This window comes from Cyclopterus lumpus, chromosome 17 (assembly GCF_009769545.1).
Source record: "Cyclopterus lumpus isolate fCycLum1 chromosome 17, fCycLum1.pri, whole genome shotgun sequence".
Lineage (NCBI taxonomy): Eukaryota > Metazoa > Chordata > Actinopteri > Perciformes > Cyclopteridae > Cyclopterus > Cyclopterus lumpus.
This window is the reverse complement of record NC_046982.1, coordinates 14,386,386-14,407,482: the sequence shown is the minus strand read 5'-3', so window position 1 is coordinate 14,407,482 and position 21,097 is coordinate 14,386,386. Positions and strand designations below refer to the sequence as shown.

Below are 21,097 nucleotides of genomic sequence, written 5' to 3'. Positions count from 1 at the left end.
AGCAACAAGTACATATGGCTTGCTTTGTATCAAAATGGTCACAAACAAAACATGCTTGGATCTGTGGAATACGATCTGCCACTGTGATCAAGCATGAGTTATAGAAAATATGAGCACCTTCTTAAAAGAATTGCGCTTAAATATTGTGGTGCTGCAGTGATGTCCTGGCCTACACATTATATTCTGCAGTATATATCCTTGTTTTGTACAGATCCCAATCAAAATGAGTATAATTGCAATATCAGTTGAAAATGATAACTAGATTTTTTGTTTCTTTTATTTAGCCCTACTACTCGTGGTCATCAGTCTTTATGCTTCAGGTTTGGGTGATAAAGCTCCTTTTAGAAAGAAAGTAACATGTGTCCGAAGTCCTATTTGTAAGTTAAAGACAGGTGTGGAGAATTGTGGGAGTTTTTCTGACTGGATTTGACCTCTTGTCAGCCTGGGGAGACTTTGTGTGCCACACATGTGATCTGGTTAATAAGTACATAATGTTACGTGCACTAAAATAATAAATACAACATCTTTAGATGACACTTTACTTGTGAAAACTAAATCAACAAGCCAAAAAAACCAAGAAATAGATAGAAATAGACATTCTCTCGTGGAAATACATTTTAAATGCTACCTTTCCTGATGTCTGGTGAAACAGGAGACGCATCTACTCGGTGTGAGAAATTCTAGTGCTCCTTCAGAAATAGCCATACTTCTGCTTTTGTGTGGACTGTGTGAGGCAGAAATAAAGTCGGTGTGATGAAAACAGTGTTGTCACAGCATATGAGCGTTATCTCTGTTATCTAATGGTTCATAATAGAGCGTTCATTCTCTGCTGTGTATTAGGTGTGCTACTTTTAGGTGTTGAATTGAGAAAAGAAGTGACGGCCATCCCCGGCTGAAACCATACAAAAACCTGACTTACTAATCTTGTGTACATCAGGTTTCTTGTTGACTTTCTTGTGACATCCTGAAGTTACAGACTGTTTGAGTAAAATATGAAGTGTGATGAGATGGGCTGTTTGGTCCTCATCTGTGTCCTACATACTGGATCCACTCACCCACTTAGCTGTAAGCTGGGAACTCTTCTCCTCCAGGAATACCTGACGCACCTTTATTTCCTCTGCTGTATATTTTTCTTCATTTGTACTATTCTCTCCATAGTAGTTTTTTATTGTTCCACAATTGTGGTTGTGGCCTGGACGACTCCTAATCAGTTGTCATTGATTGATTGATTATTTTCTTGATTAATCAATTAATATTTGTACCTTAAGTACTGTCACAGGCATCTTTGCTTTGGGCTTTGGCTAATTTGCAGCTCCAATGTGAGCTGCTGTTGCTCCTGTAGTAAGTCAGTTCAGGTAACAGAAGCTGTGTAGTAATAGAGCTTTCATATAAATCTAGATACATTTACCTGTATAAGGCCATATTACTTTTATCTTCTATATGTCCTTTTCTCCCCTCCGATCATGTGGAGAAATGATGTACGACGTCCCTCAAACCCGCACAGTTTTTGGTGAAAACGCTCATCTCGGTGTGAGCTAGACATTTAAAACTAAATTATTTTATAAGTAAGCAAGGTTTTAAAAAAACGGGGTGGAGGATCATTTGTGCTCTGAATGTACTTCTCCTGATACTGAATGCAAATTCTTTATTGATGCAATTTGCTGGTTAGTTTTAAGTCTGCCGTCACTTTATGTGAATTATTTTAGTAACTGGGTTTTTATGAGTTTTACGCTGCCATCTTGGCCTGGACCCCTTTCGAAAAGAGATAACACATTTCAATGGGATTATCCTGGCCTAAATAAAAGTTAAACAAAACAGGATAAACCAATATATATATATATATATATATATATATATATATATATATATATATATATGTATGTATGTATGTATGTATGTGTGTATGTATATGTGTGTATATATATGTATATATATATATGTATGTATGTATGTATATATATATATATATATATATATATATATATATATATATATATATATATATATATACACACACACACATACATAGCGGCCCTTTGACCAGCATTGTTGGAGTCCCTAATTGTGTGATCCAGGGGCCTGTGTGACCGTGTGTCCCCAGCCTTGGTGTCCTGAGCCGCTGTGCTGCAGAGTGGCCCAGCTGCTGCTGCTGCTGCTGCTGCTGCTGCTGCTGCTGCACATTCTCTCTCAGTAGTGAAGAGACGGCAACAGCAAACTGTCTAACCTCCACAACAACCGCCTTATGTAATCACTCTGGCTAGAGACAGACCAAAATAGCCCAGACTGAGCAGTCCTGCCCTCTTGTGGCAACCAGCTGCCTAAACACCGGCCTACCGAGCCTCAACAGGCAGTCAGACATGGCGGCCTGTAAGCATCTTAATACCAGTTTGAGCATACGCAGCCTAAGAGATAGGTTTAATGAATGAAAAGTTGTGGCATGTGATCCGATTTAAAATTGCAGTTGAAGAGAGAGGTTGAAATTAAAAGATAAGATTGTGTTGGGATTGGTGAAAGTGGTCTTGGGTTTCTTTGTGAAATGAGCTCTGGTTGCCTGTATGTTTATGATTTTACTGCCAAAATCTCACTCTGTACTGTTTCTCTCTTTGCAGTTTCCTGGACAGAATTGACTCTGTAAGACAGAACGACTACACACCAACGGACCAGGTCAGTACATTATTTACAGTTTACAGTTTGGAAATCACTTCCAAAAACGTGCTTGTCATAAGTTTTACTCATTTGCATTCTTTCATGTCCATGTTCTGCAGGACCTGCTACGCTGCCGAGTGTTAACTTCAGGGATTTTCGAGACGAGGTTCCAAGTAGACAAAGTGAACTTTCAGTAAGTGTTGCTCGAATACTGGGACATAAAAACACACATGATGAAAACGTGTTTTCCCTTTGCTTTTTGATTTGTTAATTATTTATTGCAAATACAGGCTCCATCCATATTGATAATTCATTGTTAAGTGAAGCAAATCGTACATTTACATTTTTTATTTGCCAAGTAGTTTGTTGGTAGCTTCTATACGTTAATTGATTTTAGAAAAAGAATGCCGGCATATATTTGTAATCGCGTAATTGCCGCAAAAAGAAGGACATACTTTTTAATGGCATACCATTTTTTTTTTAGATGTAACACTAGTACTGTAAATCAGAGAAAATTAAAGCCTATTTCTAAATCTAAAATATCCCATTGGCACCCAACAAGAGAGGTCTACCAAAATAAGAAGTAGATTTCTTTAAAAAAAAGTGCTTCCACCTGCCTCACTTAAGATTAGTCACTCCAAGTGAATAGGGTAAATATTGTATGTTTAAATATGCAAATGAGGCATTATTCTTTTTACTATGTGCTTATTTGCATGCATTTTCGAGAACAGAAATCTGAAAAGCCAAGTTCAAAATTATTGTTTTATTTTGTTAACAGGTTAAATTTTTTTGACTTTGGGTCACTCCAAGCATCAGAAAATACCATCAAGTAAAAGTTCCATTAATCAAGCTATGAATAATATATAAAGACCCCACTGTAAAAACCTTCAGAATAAAGATGGGAATAAAACTGGAATGTTTGGTGTAAGTGCTTCTGAAGGAAGAGAGGGAAAAACATTTTGAAAAAGCAGCCTTTAAAGATATGTATTTTGAAAGTCCATACATTTTACAAGACACCACCTACAGTTGAATAGGGTAGAAAAAATGAACTAATATGATTCAACATGAAAATTCCCCAGATTACTCACATTAAGTAATAACATTTCTGAGCCAGTTGAACGTTTTGAACATTATTCGCAATAGAGCAACCAGTAAAAGTTAAAGTAAATGTTTCATAACTGTTTTCATGATGGCAGATGAGATGACCCATTTCCACAATTGCAGACACAACAGACATATTCTACCATCTGAAACAGGCCTTTGTATGAGATTATATCATCCTGAATGATTGATATAAAAAAGCTCTGGGACATGACTTCCCTTTTTCATTATTCAGCTTTGATCACTTCCAAATATCCAGCCAGGGTCACACAGGGTACCGAGTATGTGCAAATAATGCTGTTCTTCGTATTATTTATTCATTAATTGAAATTAATTATTCATGTATCCAGACTTGTCCCATTAGAATATATGGTCTCATTTTGCAAAGCAGACCTAACATCAGGAGCAGATTTAGCTCAAGACCGAAAACGGATGTTTTGTGATCATTGAACAAACGTTTCTTTTATGAGTAATCATTCAAAATAAAACTGGCTTGTAAACATTCTCGGGCCAGCCAACTGCATTACAATATGTACCTGACGTCCCACTAGAAATATGAACTCTTTGATTAAAGAGGGCAACAGTGAGTGTTGTGTGGGTCTGACCCAGTATTATGTCTCCTCCATAGCATGTTTGATGTTGGAGGCCAGAGAGATGAAAGGAGAAAATGGATCCAGTGCTTTAACGGTGAGACTTTCAGCCTTTTTGTTCTTGGATCGTCTTCAAATAGCCTCACTGTACAAAACATTCACCTCCTATCACATCTTGTCTGTCTCAAAATATTCTCTGCCAGCGTCACGCCACCTCTTATTGTTTGGGTTATGCCTCCACACGTGATGTCAGAAAAATGTCCTGATAGTCGTTCCTCTCTTCTCCTTCCAGACGTCACTGCTATCATCTTCGTGGTGGCCAGCAGCAGCTACAACATGGTAATAAGGGAAGACAATAACACCAACAGGCTACGGGAAGCCCTGGACCTCTTCCGCAGTATTTGGAACAACAGGTGAGTCAGAAACATGAATGAATTTTGAGCCTAGTGGTGGATTCTCGTGTTGGGTCCTTTCCCTGCCGTGTTATCCCTTTCTTTTTTCGCTTGCTGCTGTCCTGCTGCTCGATGAACTTCCTTTATCATGCCAGGTCCACTACAGCAGCTATTCTCAGGGCGCAATCTAGTGGGCAGTGGTGCTACTAGGACATGCGTTATTTTTGGGGGTGATTTGAAATTGAAATGTTCTCAAGAATTCACAAAAAAAAAACAGAGTAATCGAAACATAATTTCAATGAATCGTTACATTTGAATGTCCACACGCTAGTCACGATGCATCATCAGGGAGACACTAGCTCTCGTTCCCTCGGATGCAGTGACACGCCATTTATCAGGTTTTAAGACGGAAACAGTGGCGTGGGAGACAAGCTACCAGTAACTGCTCTGAAGCGTGCGGGGAGAAAATATTATAAATCCAAATGCAAAGGCAATGATGGGGTGATGAGGGTGAGCAGAATATTTATTTTGGTCATTACAGCTGACAGTGGCGTAACACATATAACACATTTATAGCCAAGTTTATTCTTTCTCCCTTTGTAGTGTTTTATGTAGTTTTTTCTCATTTATTTAGGAAGGTGGACCTCAGGCATTTTTAAGAAATCAGTTTCACTTTAAGTTACAAAAAGTTGATAACCCCTGACATACAGCCCGAAAGCATGTTGGTGGGTCAGCCAGAAAGTTGAACCCGAAGTGAAAGTTATACAATAATTTACTTTCTTTGAGCAAATTTAGATTAACTTTTAAGTTTTACTTCCAAAAATCCTAAACACCTAGATATTCCGTGCTATAACATTGTGGTGCTGTTAATTCAAATAAGATCTGACATTCAAATCCCTTTCTTTAATTCTTGTTTTTCAGATGGTTACGCACTATATCGGTCATATTATTCCTGAACAAGCAGGACATGCTGGCTGAGAAAGTATTAGCTGGAAAATCCAAAATTGAAGACTACTTCCCCGAATATGCTCGCTACACCATACCAAATGAAGGTTTGTGCCCCGCTGAAATACCCAAAGTACTAATGGAGTTCCTCTTTAAGTCAGTTATTGTTAAACTGTGAATCTGTGGTTCTTTTTAGCAACTCCTGAACCTGGTGAAGACCCAAGAGTGACGAGAGCTAAGTTCTTCATCCGAGACGAGTTTCTTGTAAGTATATGTCTGTACGTTTCCACTGTTTTAAAGTGACAAGCTTAAGCCATCATTTCAAGGCACACAGAAAGGGGGGGGGGGGTGGGGGGGGGGGGGGGCGGGATTGGAACAAATGTAGGCCTATATTACTGACGTACAATGAGTACTGAGTAGATAAAGAACACTTTTGAATTCATGAATGATTCTGTCAACATCAGCTGTTTGCGACAAGTAGAAACACTCGTCTCCGTCTCCACGAGACAGCAGGCTTCGTAACCAAACCAAGAAGCCATGTTCCGCCTTGTTTGCCTATCGATCTCTTCCGCTCCGTTTCAGTACAGTGTAGCGCCTACACGCACACCCTCTACACACAAATAGCGCTGTCCATGTTTCTGAAACAACGTTGTTGATAAACGATGCACGTGAAAGGTGAAAGGTGAAAGGTTTTTTTTTTGGCGGCAGGGATCAGGCATTTCCAAAAGTGAGCCGACTCCATTGTTCAGTGTCTCTCCGAGGTATTTGAAACCATCAACCGTTTCAATTGTCTGATTGTTGATGATGATGGTTATGTGTGGGATAGAGTAGATGGGTGACGGGGCTGGTGCTGTCCTTGGGGTGGGGGGGTGGGGGGGGGTAAGGTGTGTACAGATGTAGCTTCCAGGTCATCGGATGCCTTTTGGATGGTGTTAAAACCAGAGGTCCACCAAGAGGATCCTAACAAAGATGCTTAGGGAATCCAGGTGCTGGAGGAGGTGCAGCAGGCAGGCCACAGTATCACCGGAGCCCCGCTCATCCAGACCATCATCCATGTCAAAGCGGCCGTAGAATGTATTTCATTATTTTGCTCAGGGTTCTGGGTCGGTTACAGCACGCAGATTGGGTTTGTGTTCACACCCATTTAGGGGTTCTCTCTTGTCTCTGGATATCAGTTTTTCCCTGAACACCACAGAGGTTAGCCCGGCCTTTGAGCCGAAAGGCTTTGCGTCTTCCCCTCCGGCTTTTTTTTAACTTGGGGAGCAATCCAAGGTTTGGAGTTGGGATGTTATTTTATTGTCTCAACTGGAATGGTGCTGTTTATGCAGACGTTTATGTAATCCATACTGACAGAAACTATATCATTCAGATCTCCATAGATAATGCCCCAGTCGGTGCATGCCAGGGAGGCCTGGAGTTGAATAATGGCGTCCTCCGACCACCTTGGGGCGATGTAACATTGTGGCTTTTCAGTTTCAGTTCCTGTCCGTTTAGAGGAACTACAGTTGACGGCATTCTCTTACAGGCCCTATGGAAGTATAAACAGTTCTCAAATCATCATCAAGGATTTATTGGCTTGAATGTTTTGAACAGCCATCGACAACTACTTCCTCCTTGGTCATTCTCTTGTCTGTTCTCATTTTATGTGTCCTAGGCATCGCAACCACAGCCTCACAATCTTCAGCAACCTGTTATGTTTGTAATCTTTCAAAAGATACTGACAAAGTAAATGTAATACAGAGGTGTGAACTAATCAAAATGTTTATTTCCTGGTTAGCGGAGAATTGGTCCTGAAAGAGACATCTGCCTCTCGTATATATATCACCAGTTAATCTTGCAGCCTTGTATTCGGCTGTCGTGCGAGGCAATCGCCAACCATAATATATTATTATAAAAGTATATGACGCTTTGTAAAGTACAGTCCGATCGTGTTAGATCAGCTGAGTGTAACTTGCACAAAGGACTTAACAGCACACTTGAACACATACTGTAGACGTGATGTAGCGTGAAGTTTAACGGAGTGCGGCCTAAACCGGCTTCTCCAGTTTAGTTTCCTAACGTCAGTGTTGAAATGATTTGCAGCAGTCGGTGAGAGTCGACGACCGTGACCAATAATCTTGGGCTCGTTTAAAGTTATTGTTTGTTTAAAGATACAACTCTGGCTTTTATTAATAAACGTTTCTTTAATAAAAGAACAAACTCTGACACTCAAATCTAATCACATTTGATTGAGAAACTTCTCACGTAACTTTTTTATTTTTACATCAAACGGGTGTTCGTCACAAGTCCCCCTTCTGTCTTTTCATTAGTTGTCCAGTGTCGTCATGTTTTTCTTTCATCGAATAATATAATGGCCCCAGTGATTTAGCTTAATAAGCCTCATGGTTTAATTTAGTCTAATACAGGGCTGTCGTTGTTTGGTACTGGAGGTCAGTTATCTCACTTTCTTGAAGGGTCGACTAGCTGGAACTTGTGCTCCTGTTTGCCTGGAAAAAATACCTGCAAGATCCTGCAATTGTTACGTCAATGTGTACCTGTGTGTGCGCGTTTGGATACTGAAGAATCATTACTGTGTACAGTCCGCTGCAGCAGAACAACACCATATTCAGATTCCTTCAGGTCAAAGGTCACGAACAACAACAGAGCAGCGCACCTGAAGATTGACGGAATTCTGAGAAGAGTTAAAGGTAGAAACGGGTTTCAAACTATAGTTCATCCCCTTAATGTCTTCTGTCCCGTCTCCTCTCCTCAGCGGATCAGCACTGCGAGTGGCGACGGCAGACATTACTGCTACCCCCACTTCACCTGCGCCGTGGACACAGAGAACATCCGGCGGGTGTTCAACGACTGCCGGGACATCATCCAGAGAATGCACCTGCGGCAGTACGAACTCTTGTGATGGGAGACCGCCTCCGTCAGCCTTCTGTGTTTTTCTCCATCATTCTGCATCCTTGACGAACCCTTCCTTCTCTTCCTCCTCCTTCATCCTCCCTCCTCACCCCGCCTCCCCAAGAGAAACCCTCAACAGCCCCCTGACCACCCCTCCTGTCGAGGACTATGAAGTACTACTGAAGTGTGTCAAATCCTCTTCCTCTTCTTAACTTCTTAGCATTTTGTACTTTTTTTTTTCTTCTTTTTTTTTTCTCTCTCCCTCTCTCTGAGACCGATTCATCCCCATTTCACCGATTGTGAGAGGAAGGTTGGGGAACAAAGTTGTTGCGTGCCGCTTCTTGTTACTTCGTTTTCTTTTAATCCTTCCTTTTGAATGCCTTGATTTTTTTTGTCATTCCACTAAGCCTTGGGCTACCTCCTTTTTTTGCCCCTTTGTGTCCTTCTGTTTTTTTGGCTTTGTCATTGGACCTGGACTGGTGGGTGTGGATACATAAAACACACCTACAGGACCTCAGTGTAGAGGCAGTGCGTGTGTGTGTGTTTGTGTGTGTGTGTGTGTGTGTGTGTGCGTACGCATGTGTGTGATGAAGAGAAGGAATGCCATGTGTGTGTGCGTGCGTGTGTGTTTGTGTGTCACCTGCCGGTTAAAGCTGGCATCGCCACCATGACCTTTGCCCCCTTTTTTTGCCCCGTCACCCCCTCTGACCTGCTTCTTCTCTCCGCGTGGGAGACGACTGGACGACACCGGAGAGCAACGGGAGTGGACGGAGGGGAACCGAGTGGATGAAGAGATAAATGCACTTTGCATCAGGTTCCTTAATAACTTTTTTTTTTTTCTTTTTTTTTTCTCCAGAGGAAGCATACACACAATGTAGCATCACAATATTTATTACCCTGTCACGATGTTAGCTTGCCGAGCTGCAGGGTGCACCGAGCAGCCGAGAGACATGCGGAGCGAAAGATTAAAGTGGGAGTGGGGCATGAAATACGACGACACGAAGAAGGATTTAAATGAAGGAAAAGGGACTGAGCTCTCTGCACCTTAGCCCTGCTGCCTCCACGGACTCGGACCTGCCTCCTTTTTCCACACAAACCATCCTTTTAGCTTAGAAATACTGATGGGAGGGGAGGGGGGTAGGGGGACGGGAGAGAAAAAAATGTATTGTTCTCTTCTTTTTTTCTTTTTTTTTTGTTAACTTGTACACTGTGCAAGGTTGAATTATCCTGTACAGACTGTAAAATGTAATATTATTTTGTACAACTTAATTGAAAGAAAAACAAATCTACTTGTAGATCTTTGTGCCTTGATTATGGCTGTACCTGTAAATGAGCTCAGATGTAAGTATGTTTTCGACTGCGCTGTACAGCTTGATGTCAATCTCTATCAGCAGCGGAAGACTGCGGGTAGGGGACTTTCTCTGTAGAGTTTAGTTTTTTCTGGTTTATAAAAAAAAAAGGAAATGCTGTTTAGTAAAAAATAAAAAATAGGGAAAAAATCCTAAAAACCTGTATACATTATGCAAATTAACCACTTACCTGCAGTGAAGACCAGATGTTGCAGCGCCATGCCTTTTTATTTTATTTTTTTTCTTCTTTTATTTTTTTTTTTATTTTTCCTCCTTTTTATTTGTATTTCTTTTGAATTTCACAGCTTTAAACAAACATTGGAAATCCATTGAAAGTGTCCAAATTGCAACCTGGTGTTGTTTTAATAGGAACCAACGTTTTTTCGATATGAAGTGTGTCTGAGATCTGTACTGATGTGCGTGCCTGTGCGCATGTGTACATAAAACAAACATAGACTCACAGACGCATTGTGTGTATGTGAGGGCGAGTGAGCGTTGTGTGTAAAATTTTATAAATGTATGTACATGTAAATTTATAGGTCTATATAAATATATATGTACAATTATACATGTTTAATTATGTGTGTGCCTAGGTGTACATACCTATGTATGTATACGGTAAATATGTATACATACACACATAGGAAAGCATGTTTAGAATGGAGATGAATAAATGAGAGCGTGCAATATTAGTAATTCTTTGGTCCTTTGGAGCCATACCCAATGGCACAGGCACTATGAATGTGTGAGCAGCACCCAACAAGACAAGCTCTTCTCCTTGTACAAACAGCATCAGCCTTTTCTTCTGCTACAGTACACGTCTATCCCCAAAAGAGAGTGAACTGACTGGAGGTGCAAAAACCTTGTTTGGCCTGGGAGGATGATTAAATGACATTTTTATTTTCTTTAAATAAAGAGGCACATTAGAGGACTTTGCTTTATTTCCATCTTGGTGTCCAGATTTGTTTCCACTGAGTTCTTTTGTTTTCGTGGATGCTTCAGTGGGGTTGAGCAGTACAGTAGCAGTAGTCTGTGGGTGAGTGCGGCGAAATCAGCATCTTTACTGTGTTTCAGCAGAATAGTTTTGGTATGAATGTAGGCCTTTTTCTCCTTTTGACGTTTAGACGTGTAAGAGGAGTAAAAGCACGTTTTTTTACTAATGACATTAAATCCGGCTCCATTTTATTCACATAAAGCTGTGATGTTTATACTATTTCTCTGCTTAGACGTTGGCCCAGGTTAAAGGTGGTCCCAGTACTTCACGTACATTATATGATAAAAGTGTACTTCAGGTGCAATAAAGTCGACAGGAAAGTCGGGAAAACGTCTAATCAAGTGCAATAATTGACATCACCTGTGCTGGTACCGCCGGTGTTCAGGGTCTTTTGTGCAGAATGTGGTCAGATTTTTTAATAACTAGGGATTCTACTTTGAAAAAGTTTCGGTTGTACATTTTATTACTATCACTTCGACGAAACTGAATGTAGAACATGTTCTCTTGCTCGTTCTGATTGTCAAGATTCAATCTGTCCCGGTCACAAAGAAGATTAGGAGTGGACAATATGGATACAAGTCTTCCATCACAAAACTGCATGTGTCATCAATTCTCTACAAATGAATTGATGACTACAGGATTGTTGGGGGTTTCTTGACTAGACTGAGTTTAAAATATTATCTTTTCTTTTGGACAGTTGCTCAAACAAATTGTCATACGCATTTCCCCAATTTGTGGATGTAGAAATAAATCCTGTTATTTAAACACCTAACAAATCAAGGTACTCATCATATTAAAACATACACAGATCTGATGGTTAGCACCACCACATTATACAATAGATAGTCTACAAATGTAGCTTCACAGTAAACAGATTAATATTGTCCAGTCCTAAATAAATAGAAGTCAAATGGGAACTGTCAGGAAGATGTCCCCGATATGTTGTAATTCTGTTACAACTTTTTTAATTTGACATGATTTTGTGTTGGCAAAAACCCTATTTTGTGTTTCAATCACATTCATTTCTACCCTCATGATGTGTCCATCTCTGATCCCAATTCCGATGGCTAAGAAAAGTCGACAGCGTAGAGAACATCCCAAGATATTTTGTATCCATCCATTGAGTGATCGATCATACCTCTAATATTGATTATCAACCTCTAGTTTCAAGCACAACTCTCTAAAAACAGAGCTTTAGATTCTCATTTATTATTTACAGTTCATCAGAAATGTTCCAACAAATTGGCAAAGCTCCTCACAAACATTTGGCACAGAAAGTCAGCAATAAATATATTCACATATGCATCATAAAAACAGCAAGAAACCTGGATGGATGATCGGACATCAACGACAGAAACAAACAGTGTTCAGAGTGAGAGATTATGAGTGTGTTTACATCAGAGTGAAGAGACAACAATGTGACTTTACCACCTTAAATCAGACCTGGGACAGTTAGTATTTAAATATGTACTGATTTGTATTGTCATACTCAATGCCACCTGTGTGTGTGTGTGTGTGTGTGTGTGAGAGAGAGATTCTTCCATCCGATGAAAGTCAAACAAAACACCGGTGATGATTTGGAACAACAATTTGGCCCAACATCTGTTTTGTCACCATAGGCTATAATCAAATAAATATCTGAAGTGAACGTCCCTTTAAGACATTTAAAACAAATACTCATTCCCAGTGTCGTAAAACATTTGGACAAACAAATCGAGGTTGTACGAACAGATTTCCGTCCCTTTCTGACGAGAGGGAACGTCACAAAATCCTCTAAAAACATCTAGTATTGACCAAGTCCAGTGAACTCTCCTCTCATGGCTCTGTCCCGGTGCACTCTGGGTATCGTAGTTCACAGATACTTGTGCTTCCCCAGCAGGCAGAGGCTGAGACACTGCAGCAGGCCCTTCATCCACAGGCAGTGAGCCAGGAACAGCAGCAACATGCAGGCACCGGCCGAGCAGTAAACGCCGATCACCGTGCTCTCCTCCGGCAGGAAGCACTTTGACAGGGCGAAGCTGCCGGGGGACACCGACGCCTGAGAATCAATTTGATAGCAGAGTCACCATTTCAATGTCTTCACCATTCCTGTTAAAGGTTAAAGGCTAACAGCACTGAACCGTTAGTGTCTGGTGAGTTTATCAGAGCTTTTCTTTTTGCTGAGGCTGAAAACGATGTTATGAATTCACTGAATAGACCTCCTTTTACATAGTCAAAATATTGATTTTAGCTGCTAAAAACTTTTTCTGAAAAACAGAAGTGTTATTTTTCTACACAAAGAGATCTCACCCACACCATCATCCACCAGCATTTGTCTCCGTGGTCTCTAAATAGCCCTGCAGGACTCTCCAGGTGTTGACTTTACTCACCATGATGAAGCTGGGGTTGTTTCTGTTCCTCCAGCTGAAGGACGGCACGCTGATTTCTGGGTACTTGTTGTCATGGAGAACCTCACATCCGCTGTGGGTGTGTCCACTCAGGATGAGGCGGGGCTTAAACCACTGCAGCAGCTGAGGGCAGAAATCCCACATCTACCTCAGAGGCCGGTTGCTGCTCGCTTACATCACTAGTTTCATCATCATCATCATCATCATCATCATCTGCGCTTTCTATCCGGGACTATTTCTGACAGCAGACTGTTGTGCTGTGTTTTAATTGGATGAAACCGCTCCAGAAGAGATGCAGGAGAACTAAAACCCCCACAGGAGAGTCGGTGTGACGAGACTGCAGAGTACTCACCCTCTGTGAGGCCTCCTTGGACAACACGTCATACTTCTCTCTGAACAGCAGGTGTCGCTCTTGGGGCGGTGCAGCATCCAGTCCTCTGCAGCCGGCGTCGCTCACTCTGAACAGAGGATAGTGCTGGGAGGACCGGGAGAACATGAAAGTTAATACCTTTTTATTGGTTTTATTCCAGAATGATGTTGAGGAAATGTTATGATTCACAGGAAAAAATATTAACAAGAGTTATGAGTTTATGAGTAGCGGAGATCCTGGTATAGTTTAGTCAAAAAACAATGCTAGAGCAACACACACGCACCCAAGAAGCACTTCACACAATTATATCAAACAATAAATTAGTCGATGCATTCACCAATCAATTTGATATTCATTGTTCGTCATTTATCAAGGAAAAATTAATAATTAATATAAATAATTATTGATGAATAAATGTTTTTTGGTTCAAGCTTCTGAAATGTGTTCTTTATGGTTTACATAATTGTATATAATTTATTATCTTTGGGGTTTGGACTAAATTAGAAATGTGTACAGCAGTATGATGTTTACACAGTTTGGTGTTTTAGTGTCTGTTATAAAATAATATATGTTATACACATTTATCCAAAATGTGTTCATAAAAAAAAGAACTTCTGGATCTTCACTAAACAATTAAAAAAAGTATTGTGGGTTTTGAACAGGTGGATGCACAGCATTACGTTTGTCCACAGTGTCAGTTAACGGGGCAACTGTTAGTTGGTTGTTCTTCATAATCTTTTTAGAATAACCTAATTGTCAGAAAATAATGACAAATGTCTTCAAATGCTTGTGTTGTCTCCGCAGCACCGTTGGAAGAGCAGGTTGAGCAATAATCTCAAAGTCGCTTATCATGATGCTGTGAAAGCCAGAAGGGATTTGATGTACAGTGATGTGAAACCGATAAATGAGTTCAAACATCAAATCAACTGCTCACATATATGTTTAAAGGAGCAGTGTGATGGAACATTCCCACTGAGCTGGTACTTTTCCACTGTGACTTATGCTTGTGTGCCTTACTTACTAATTTACTAACTCAGTTTAGATGAGAGGAGGGGGCTGAATTGGGAGGCAGAGAGTTAATCACACAATGGTCAGTTAGACACTGTTCTACCGATGTCTTAGGGATGACTAATCCTACACCCTTTGTTCTCTACTGTTTATCAGCAGCAAACACTCAATAAACTTTGTTCTTCCTCCTTTAGACTCCATTGAACTCTGAATGATGATTGAACCTTCTCTGTGCAGAGAATAAACACTCCAAAGAAACATTTCCGGGTCTCAAAGTTCCTTATTTCATCATTGTAGGACTCAGACGTAATATTACATACTTTTTCCACCACAGTAGGAATGTTTAAGTCTGTCTTCACACAATATTCACATGCTCATGTGTACGTTGAAACAGTTACCGGTTACCGGTCGCAATAATCTGTCCTCCTATCCAGACTGGCTGCTAATAGATCCGTCTAATGTAAATGACGGGAGGCTAAATCCACGGTCCTGGATGGAAATTTTAACCTTGAGCAGAGTGGTTTAAATTTGGTAGGTGTTCTTTTTGTGAGACATTATTTTCTTTTTGCGACTATCCATCCTCTGAAGGTCAGCGAGAACATATGGCTGGGAAAAAAGGGAATTTCCAACTAAGAAATCAGTAACTTATAAGTAACTGGAAGACACCCAAAATAGTGAAAGAGTCACTTCAAGGGCAGTTATGACAGGATGAGCACACTAATCTGAGTTTGTGATTATGGAGACAAACTTGTACTTTAAGCAAGTGATAAATCCTGCACTAATTCTAGAGCTAAAGACAGAAAGAGAGGAGACATCCAGAGTGCACCAGCAGCTCACCTGTAACATGATGGGGGGGGTGGGAGGGTAGAGCTGCGCACCCTCACAGCTGTCCGTCACTCCGCTGACCGACTGTGAACTCTGCAGGAAAGACAACAAAGAGTTACCGGGCTGTCTTCTCAACTAGCTTACAATATGTCCTCAAACATTAATTTACATTTCGTATCCCTCCACAAAGCTAATCAGCCACCACTTTCAGTGTGTCCCCTTGTTTAAAAACAACTAAACAGCTGCTCCAAGTACGACTGAGCTTCGGATAGAAGTGTGTTTTCTCCTCCTACCTCACTTGACTTTTTCACACGGCACGGGCAGCAGAGTGTGTTCAAGGTGCTGACAGCCTGAATGTAAGCAAATCAACTTCCAGAAATGTTCTCCGCACCTGAAGAGAACAGTTGAGGTCTCTGGAGAGTTTGATCAGTTCCTTCTCCACCGACTGGCAGATGGGACACCCGTCGCCGTGAAGGGCCACGCTGTTCACCAGCAGAAAGCTGAGGAGAGAAGAAAAATAAATAACACTGTTCCCATTCTGGGTGCATTATGACATTTTCCCACTAAATCTTGTGAGGAGGAAAGCCATTGCTGCACTGACCTCTGTGGGTTTAAAGGTTGACTGTTGAGCTGCTGATACCTGCTGAGTGTGTGCTCTGAATTTAAGAGCACACACGCAGCAGTTGATGTGACATTGTACAATAGTGCAACACTACGTCTCTGCTGCACAAATTATGTATTTTCTGGATATTTTAAGCATCTGAGGAATTTATTGTGAAAATATATACTGACACCATTTACATCAGGGATTAATTCTAAATATGTGTATCATAAATACCCAGTTTTATAGACGTTTCATGACATTAACATTATAAATGGGTCCCTTTGTTTTTCCTGTTGCCATGTTGAGGACGCAGTCGCCAACAGGAAGTGAACAGGGACCAAAGCTGTTGAATTGAGATGAGAAGGTCTATAATAAATATATGGTTAAAGTTTAAAAATGTTTCAGTTTTCATTTTAATACCTTTTTACATGGGTTGAATATTTCTAATGAAAAATGAATGCATAGTTTGGAAATAAGTAACCAATATTGTAGTCTACAATGTATTCAATAAATTACAAAATGAATTCTTCTTAGTTTCGATGTGCTAACATGACTTTCTCAATATGTGTGTAACAACTGAAAGTGCATATATTATTTTCATCATCTTTTATTTTATAGTTTATGTTCTTTCTGACTATATATTATATATATAAAAATTCAATACGTTTACAAGTTGTCATGCTATTTTTGGCTTGTATTCGTAATCTCACTCGGAAATTCAACATATCAAAGGATTTCTGTCTATGTTGGACTCCATATTTTCTTAAATAAAGTGAAGAAATTATAGAATATTATAATCAAATAATATTAAATATAGATGAAAAGTAGTTAACTCTCTGTTGTCTTATTTAAAAGCACGTTTCCTGTCCCAGAACCTGTGACCTTCCAGTCGGACGAGAGTCCCGTTCCTGCAGGGTCATCATGTATGTTGCACCCTATTGCCACTCACTTGACTCCCTTTTTGGTGACGATCCTGGTGGAGGAAGCGTTGAAGACCTTCTCGAAGCGCTGCAGCTTGAACCAGTCCATCCTGCAGGGAGGCAGACAACAAGCTCACCACAGCGCAATAGAAATGACCGACATGCTGCTCAGTCTGCCACATCTGTCATACGGGGGTTATATAAGAGCTGGGCCATTTCACTTCCTGCTGCAAATATGAGCGGCTGTGTGTCGGCATAATCCCACATTTAGGAATCACACAGGCGTCAAATGATAAATTGCAGGATGATTTCATGCATCTCGTTGTATTTGTTTTCGCTGCTTCTTCCCCTGAGATTTTAAGAACTAGAGTTTCAAACAAAGAGGGTATTTTGTACGAGGGTGGGGGTGTTCATCGTGTGTGAACACCCCCACCCCCACAGATGTTGCGTTCATCGTGTGTGTCCCACACACGATGAACGCAACATCTCTGCAATATAATGCAATCCGATGCAAACATGCAGGCTCAAAAATTAATATAAAGTAAGGAATTGCATAATATTGTAGAGTTGATTATGTCACGTCTACATTAGACATGGCCTCAGTGTCCTTGCAGATATCTATGTCCCTGACCTTGTAGAGTATATCTCAGTAAAGGTCCTCCCAACTGGCTCATGAACAAATATGACCTCAAAGGTAATCAACATGGATAAAGTCCTTTTGTTCTTATCGTCTGCTGGCTCTGCACTGTAACAGTATGAGGCTTTTATTCAAATTTGTTTGGCAGCCAATAGTCTTCTTTAGATATACAAACTGTTCTTCTGGTCTTAGATATATTTGTAACTGAATAATAAAAATAAAAATCATCAGGTGACAAATCAAAGTCCATCTTTTATCGTGACGCCTTCCCTGAACTCATGTCCAGCTTTATCAGAGATAACCTGAGGACGATGGAGCAATGATGGAGCAGTATGAAGACTAAAGGTTGAACAATAAAAAAAAAAATGCTGTTAAGCTTGTTCCTACTCATAATGAAAACCGATGTCATGATTGCCAACCAGTACAACCAGCTCGGTGTCAGTGGAGTGTCTGAACATCCTATGGAAGCGCCGCACGTCGTCCTCCCAGTGCTGCAGAGAGAACAACACAAACACACAGTTGAGGCACAGGCCTTTAATACGACTAAACTCCCCTGGGAAGCTCATGAGAGCTAATGGGATCTCTGTGGGTCACCCAGCAGCTCCCATGGGTGGCTGTCTGAGCCGGGTGGCTTTGATTCAGACTCCAGATTCAATTTTGCACCTGCAGGGGCCGAAGCCGCACACAGGAGACCTTTAATTACATCAGTGCTCTGGGTTTACGTGATGTTCTTCCTACTGATGTGTCTCTAAATGACTCCCTGATACTACTTTGAATTAGGGTGGATTGACAGATACACAAATTCTGATTTTAGGTTATAAATTATGTAGATTTGCTTCTTTTTTTATGGTTTATATAATTTTTAATTAGTAAAACAAATGTATAACCATTAGTTGTAGCCCTACTTGTATTATTGTTTCTCTTTCTGTAAATTCAAAGCTTTAAAGAGTAAGCCTGAAACAATTAGATGGATTATTTTTCAACTGTTCCTACAAAATGGTCTGTGAATCATATTGAGCATTCAGGTCATGATTTCTGGAATGAGACTTTTTTTAATGTATTTTATTGGTGCGCTGAGCACTGCAAGTCAAGTGCCATACAATCTCATTATATTGGAGAGAAGGCAGACATCTTGATATCTCAGAAACTAGGCTACTCACACCAAAACAATCTAGACTAATGAACTGCACTTAGTAATTTTCAATTTTCAATTGTGTCTGCTGCACTTAGTAATTTTTTTAGTAATTTTCAATTGTGTCTCTCTGACTGAGGTTTCAAGTTCTCTTTTTTTCTGAGATGTAACCAATCAGTCAAGCAAATACATAATGAAAAATTCTCTAGCTGCAGATCTTCCATTAATTATTTTTCTGAAAATGTAAAGCTTTGAGTCCTTCCTCTTGCAAAACAAAAATCCCACATTGCCAACCAAGTGTGAAAATGAATGAGGGAGTTGACGAGGAGGACATAATAGACTGTTGGAGATGTTACATAATAGACTATTAGAGATGTTATAGTTTGCAAGCTATATTTCCTGTTTTAATGAGGATTTCCTGTGTGCTGCACTTGCTCAACACCTCATCTTTCTTTTATCTGACTTGACGGATCACATTTGACGATCCAATAACAGATGTGTGAGATTTCCCACGGGATGTTTTTTTCCTAAGGCAGGATGGATGTACCATGGAGAGCTGAGAGGATGCAGATTTCTGTTTTCCTCAAAAACCTGCAGCCCCTGGTGCCTGGATGTACCATCCATTTTTGTACCTGGATGGTACAACATGAGGATGATGACCAGAGAGTGCCAGCCTTTGCTCTGCATCCACGTACTGTTATTCCACCACAATCATCATCATCATCATCATCATCATCATCATCATCATCATCATCATCATCATCATCATCACAACCATCATTATCACCATCATCATCACCATCATTATCATCATCATCATCATTATCATAATAAGCAATGTGTGTTTGCAGACAAAGCAAGAAGGGAGCTCTATGTTACCTTCGGTGAGCTCCACTTGCCTTCGTCAAAGATATCCCCGAGAATAAACACTATTTCGGGCCTGAGCAGCCACAGAGCGGTCTGGAAAGCCCTCTCCATCTGCCATTCCCTGTGCGTTTGGAGACAACAAGTATAAGCGTCATGTGTTGTTTTTGTTTACAGTCCTGCAGAGCACGGAGCACAGACGGCTGGATAGAGGAAGAGTGATGCATTTAAAAAAAATAAATAAATAAAAAAGACATTACCTCCTGAGCTTGTCGAACCAGTGTCCTCCGACGGCTCCGAGGAGGTGGGTGTCCGACAGCACCATAGCGCGGACCGCTGAGTCCATCGGCCGGCCGTCAATGCCCTCTCCGCCCCGTGCATGGTTGATCTTCGGCCAGGCGCACTTGAGGATGGTCGGGAAGTAAATAAGATACTCGCAGTAAAAGAAAGCGCCGCCGACCAGGAGAATCAGCACCAGCGCAACCATCCACCTGACGCTAAACCTCGGCATTTCTTTGTTATTCGGCGTTTGGGATGCCCTGAACTGGCGCACTGGCGGTGATGGAGCGGTCCATGAGGCATCTTCCCCTCTTCCAGACCCGATTGCTTAGGTCTCCAGCCGTGTGGTGTTCATGGCAAGTTGCTCTCAGGCTGCACCAGATACAATAAAAAGCTCTGTGTCCCGGGTATCCAAAATATGAGATAAAAAGACAAAGAATGCCCTCTTGTAGAGAGACATGCAGTCGAGAGGAGCAGCAGGCTGCAGCGGATGCCCAACCAAATCGCTCCTCTCGACTCTGAACGGTCAAACTAGAAACTGCGTTTCGGGTGCTTGATTTTCAAAATAAAACTGAAAAAGCAACGCGTTATAATCACATATATTTGTAAAATGATGTGTTTTAAGATGGTAGATGTGATGGGAGAAGTACTCGGATATTTTACCTCAGTAAAAGTAGCAATACCATAGAGTACTTTAAAAGAATCAGAACTGTAAAATAACATTGGTTTTGAGTGACCAGTGATTGAGGAAGTATTCAAGTAAAAGTCCTGCATTCAAAATCTTACCTTAAAGTACAAAAGTAATAGCATCAAAGTATACGTTAAGTACCAAAATTCACTCATTATGCAGAATGACACGTTTCAGAAGTATATATAAAATATGATAATTATTGATGGTTTAATGTCAGCATAACATAAAACATTGCGTTACACTTGTAAATATATTTTAACCGGATCTTTTACTTTTAACACTTTTTTTTCTTCAAACATGGCAGATTAAACTCAATAAAATAAAAAAATAAAAAATAATATTTAAAAAATCGGACAACTTCCGGTATTTGTCTTGCGAACACCTCCTGACTTGACTGTGTGTTTCAGGAGAGGTGAAGGGATGGTTGGCAAGACAGAGATAAAGGAACAACTTGAATTAAAAGTTAATAAGAAG

The 21,097-nt window shown here is 40.5% G+C and overlaps 2 protein-coding genes across 4 annotated transcripts in view; one reads left to right on the top strand and one right to left on the bottom strand.

Annotated features, from left to right (window-relative positions):
- Nucleotides 1–10,871, top strand: part of LOC117746160 (guanine nucleotide-binding protein G(olf) subunit alpha) — a 43,314-nt gene extending 32,443 nt beyond the window's left edge. For all 3 annotated transcript variants that reach the window (XM_034555084.1, XM_034555085.1, XM_034555086.1), the window contains 7 exons: nt 2,610–2,664; nt 2,766–2,839; nt 4,376–4,434; nt 4,630–4,750; nt 5,651–5,781; nt 5,871–5,938; nt 8,427–10,871. In XM_034555084.1, coding sequence (XP_034410975.1) covers nt 2,610–2,664; nt 2,766–2,839; nt 4,376–4,434; nt 4,630–4,750; nt 5,651–5,781; nt 5,871–5,938; nt 8,427–8,573 — 655 coding nt within the window. In that variant the 3' untranslated portion in view covers nt 8,574–10,871. The remainder of the gene's footprint in view (nt 1–2,609; nt 2,665–2,765; nt 2,840–4,375; nt 4,435–4,629; nt 4,751–5,650; nt 5,782–5,870; nt 5,939–8,426) is intronic.
- Nucleotides 10,872–12,092: 1,221 nt separating this feature from the next.
- mppe1 (metallophosphoesterase 1) lies at nt 12,093–20,656 on the bottom strand. The gene is made up of 9 exons (XM_034556396.1): nt 19,914–20,656; nt 19,669–19,777; nt 18,045–18,148; nt 17,050–17,130; nt 15,888–15,996; nt 15,509–15,589; nt 13,646–13,768; nt 13,276–13,416; nt 12,093–12,944 (listed from the first exon to the last, which is right to left on the bottom strand). The coding sequence occupies exons 1-9, from the start codon at nt 20,162–20,164 to the stop codon at nt 12,759–12,761; spliced, it is 1,185 nt and encodes a 394-aa protein (XP_034412287.1). The 5' UTR covers nt 20,165–20,656; the 3' UTR covers nt 12,093–12,758.
- Nucleotides 20,657–21,097: the final 441 nt, after the last annotated feature.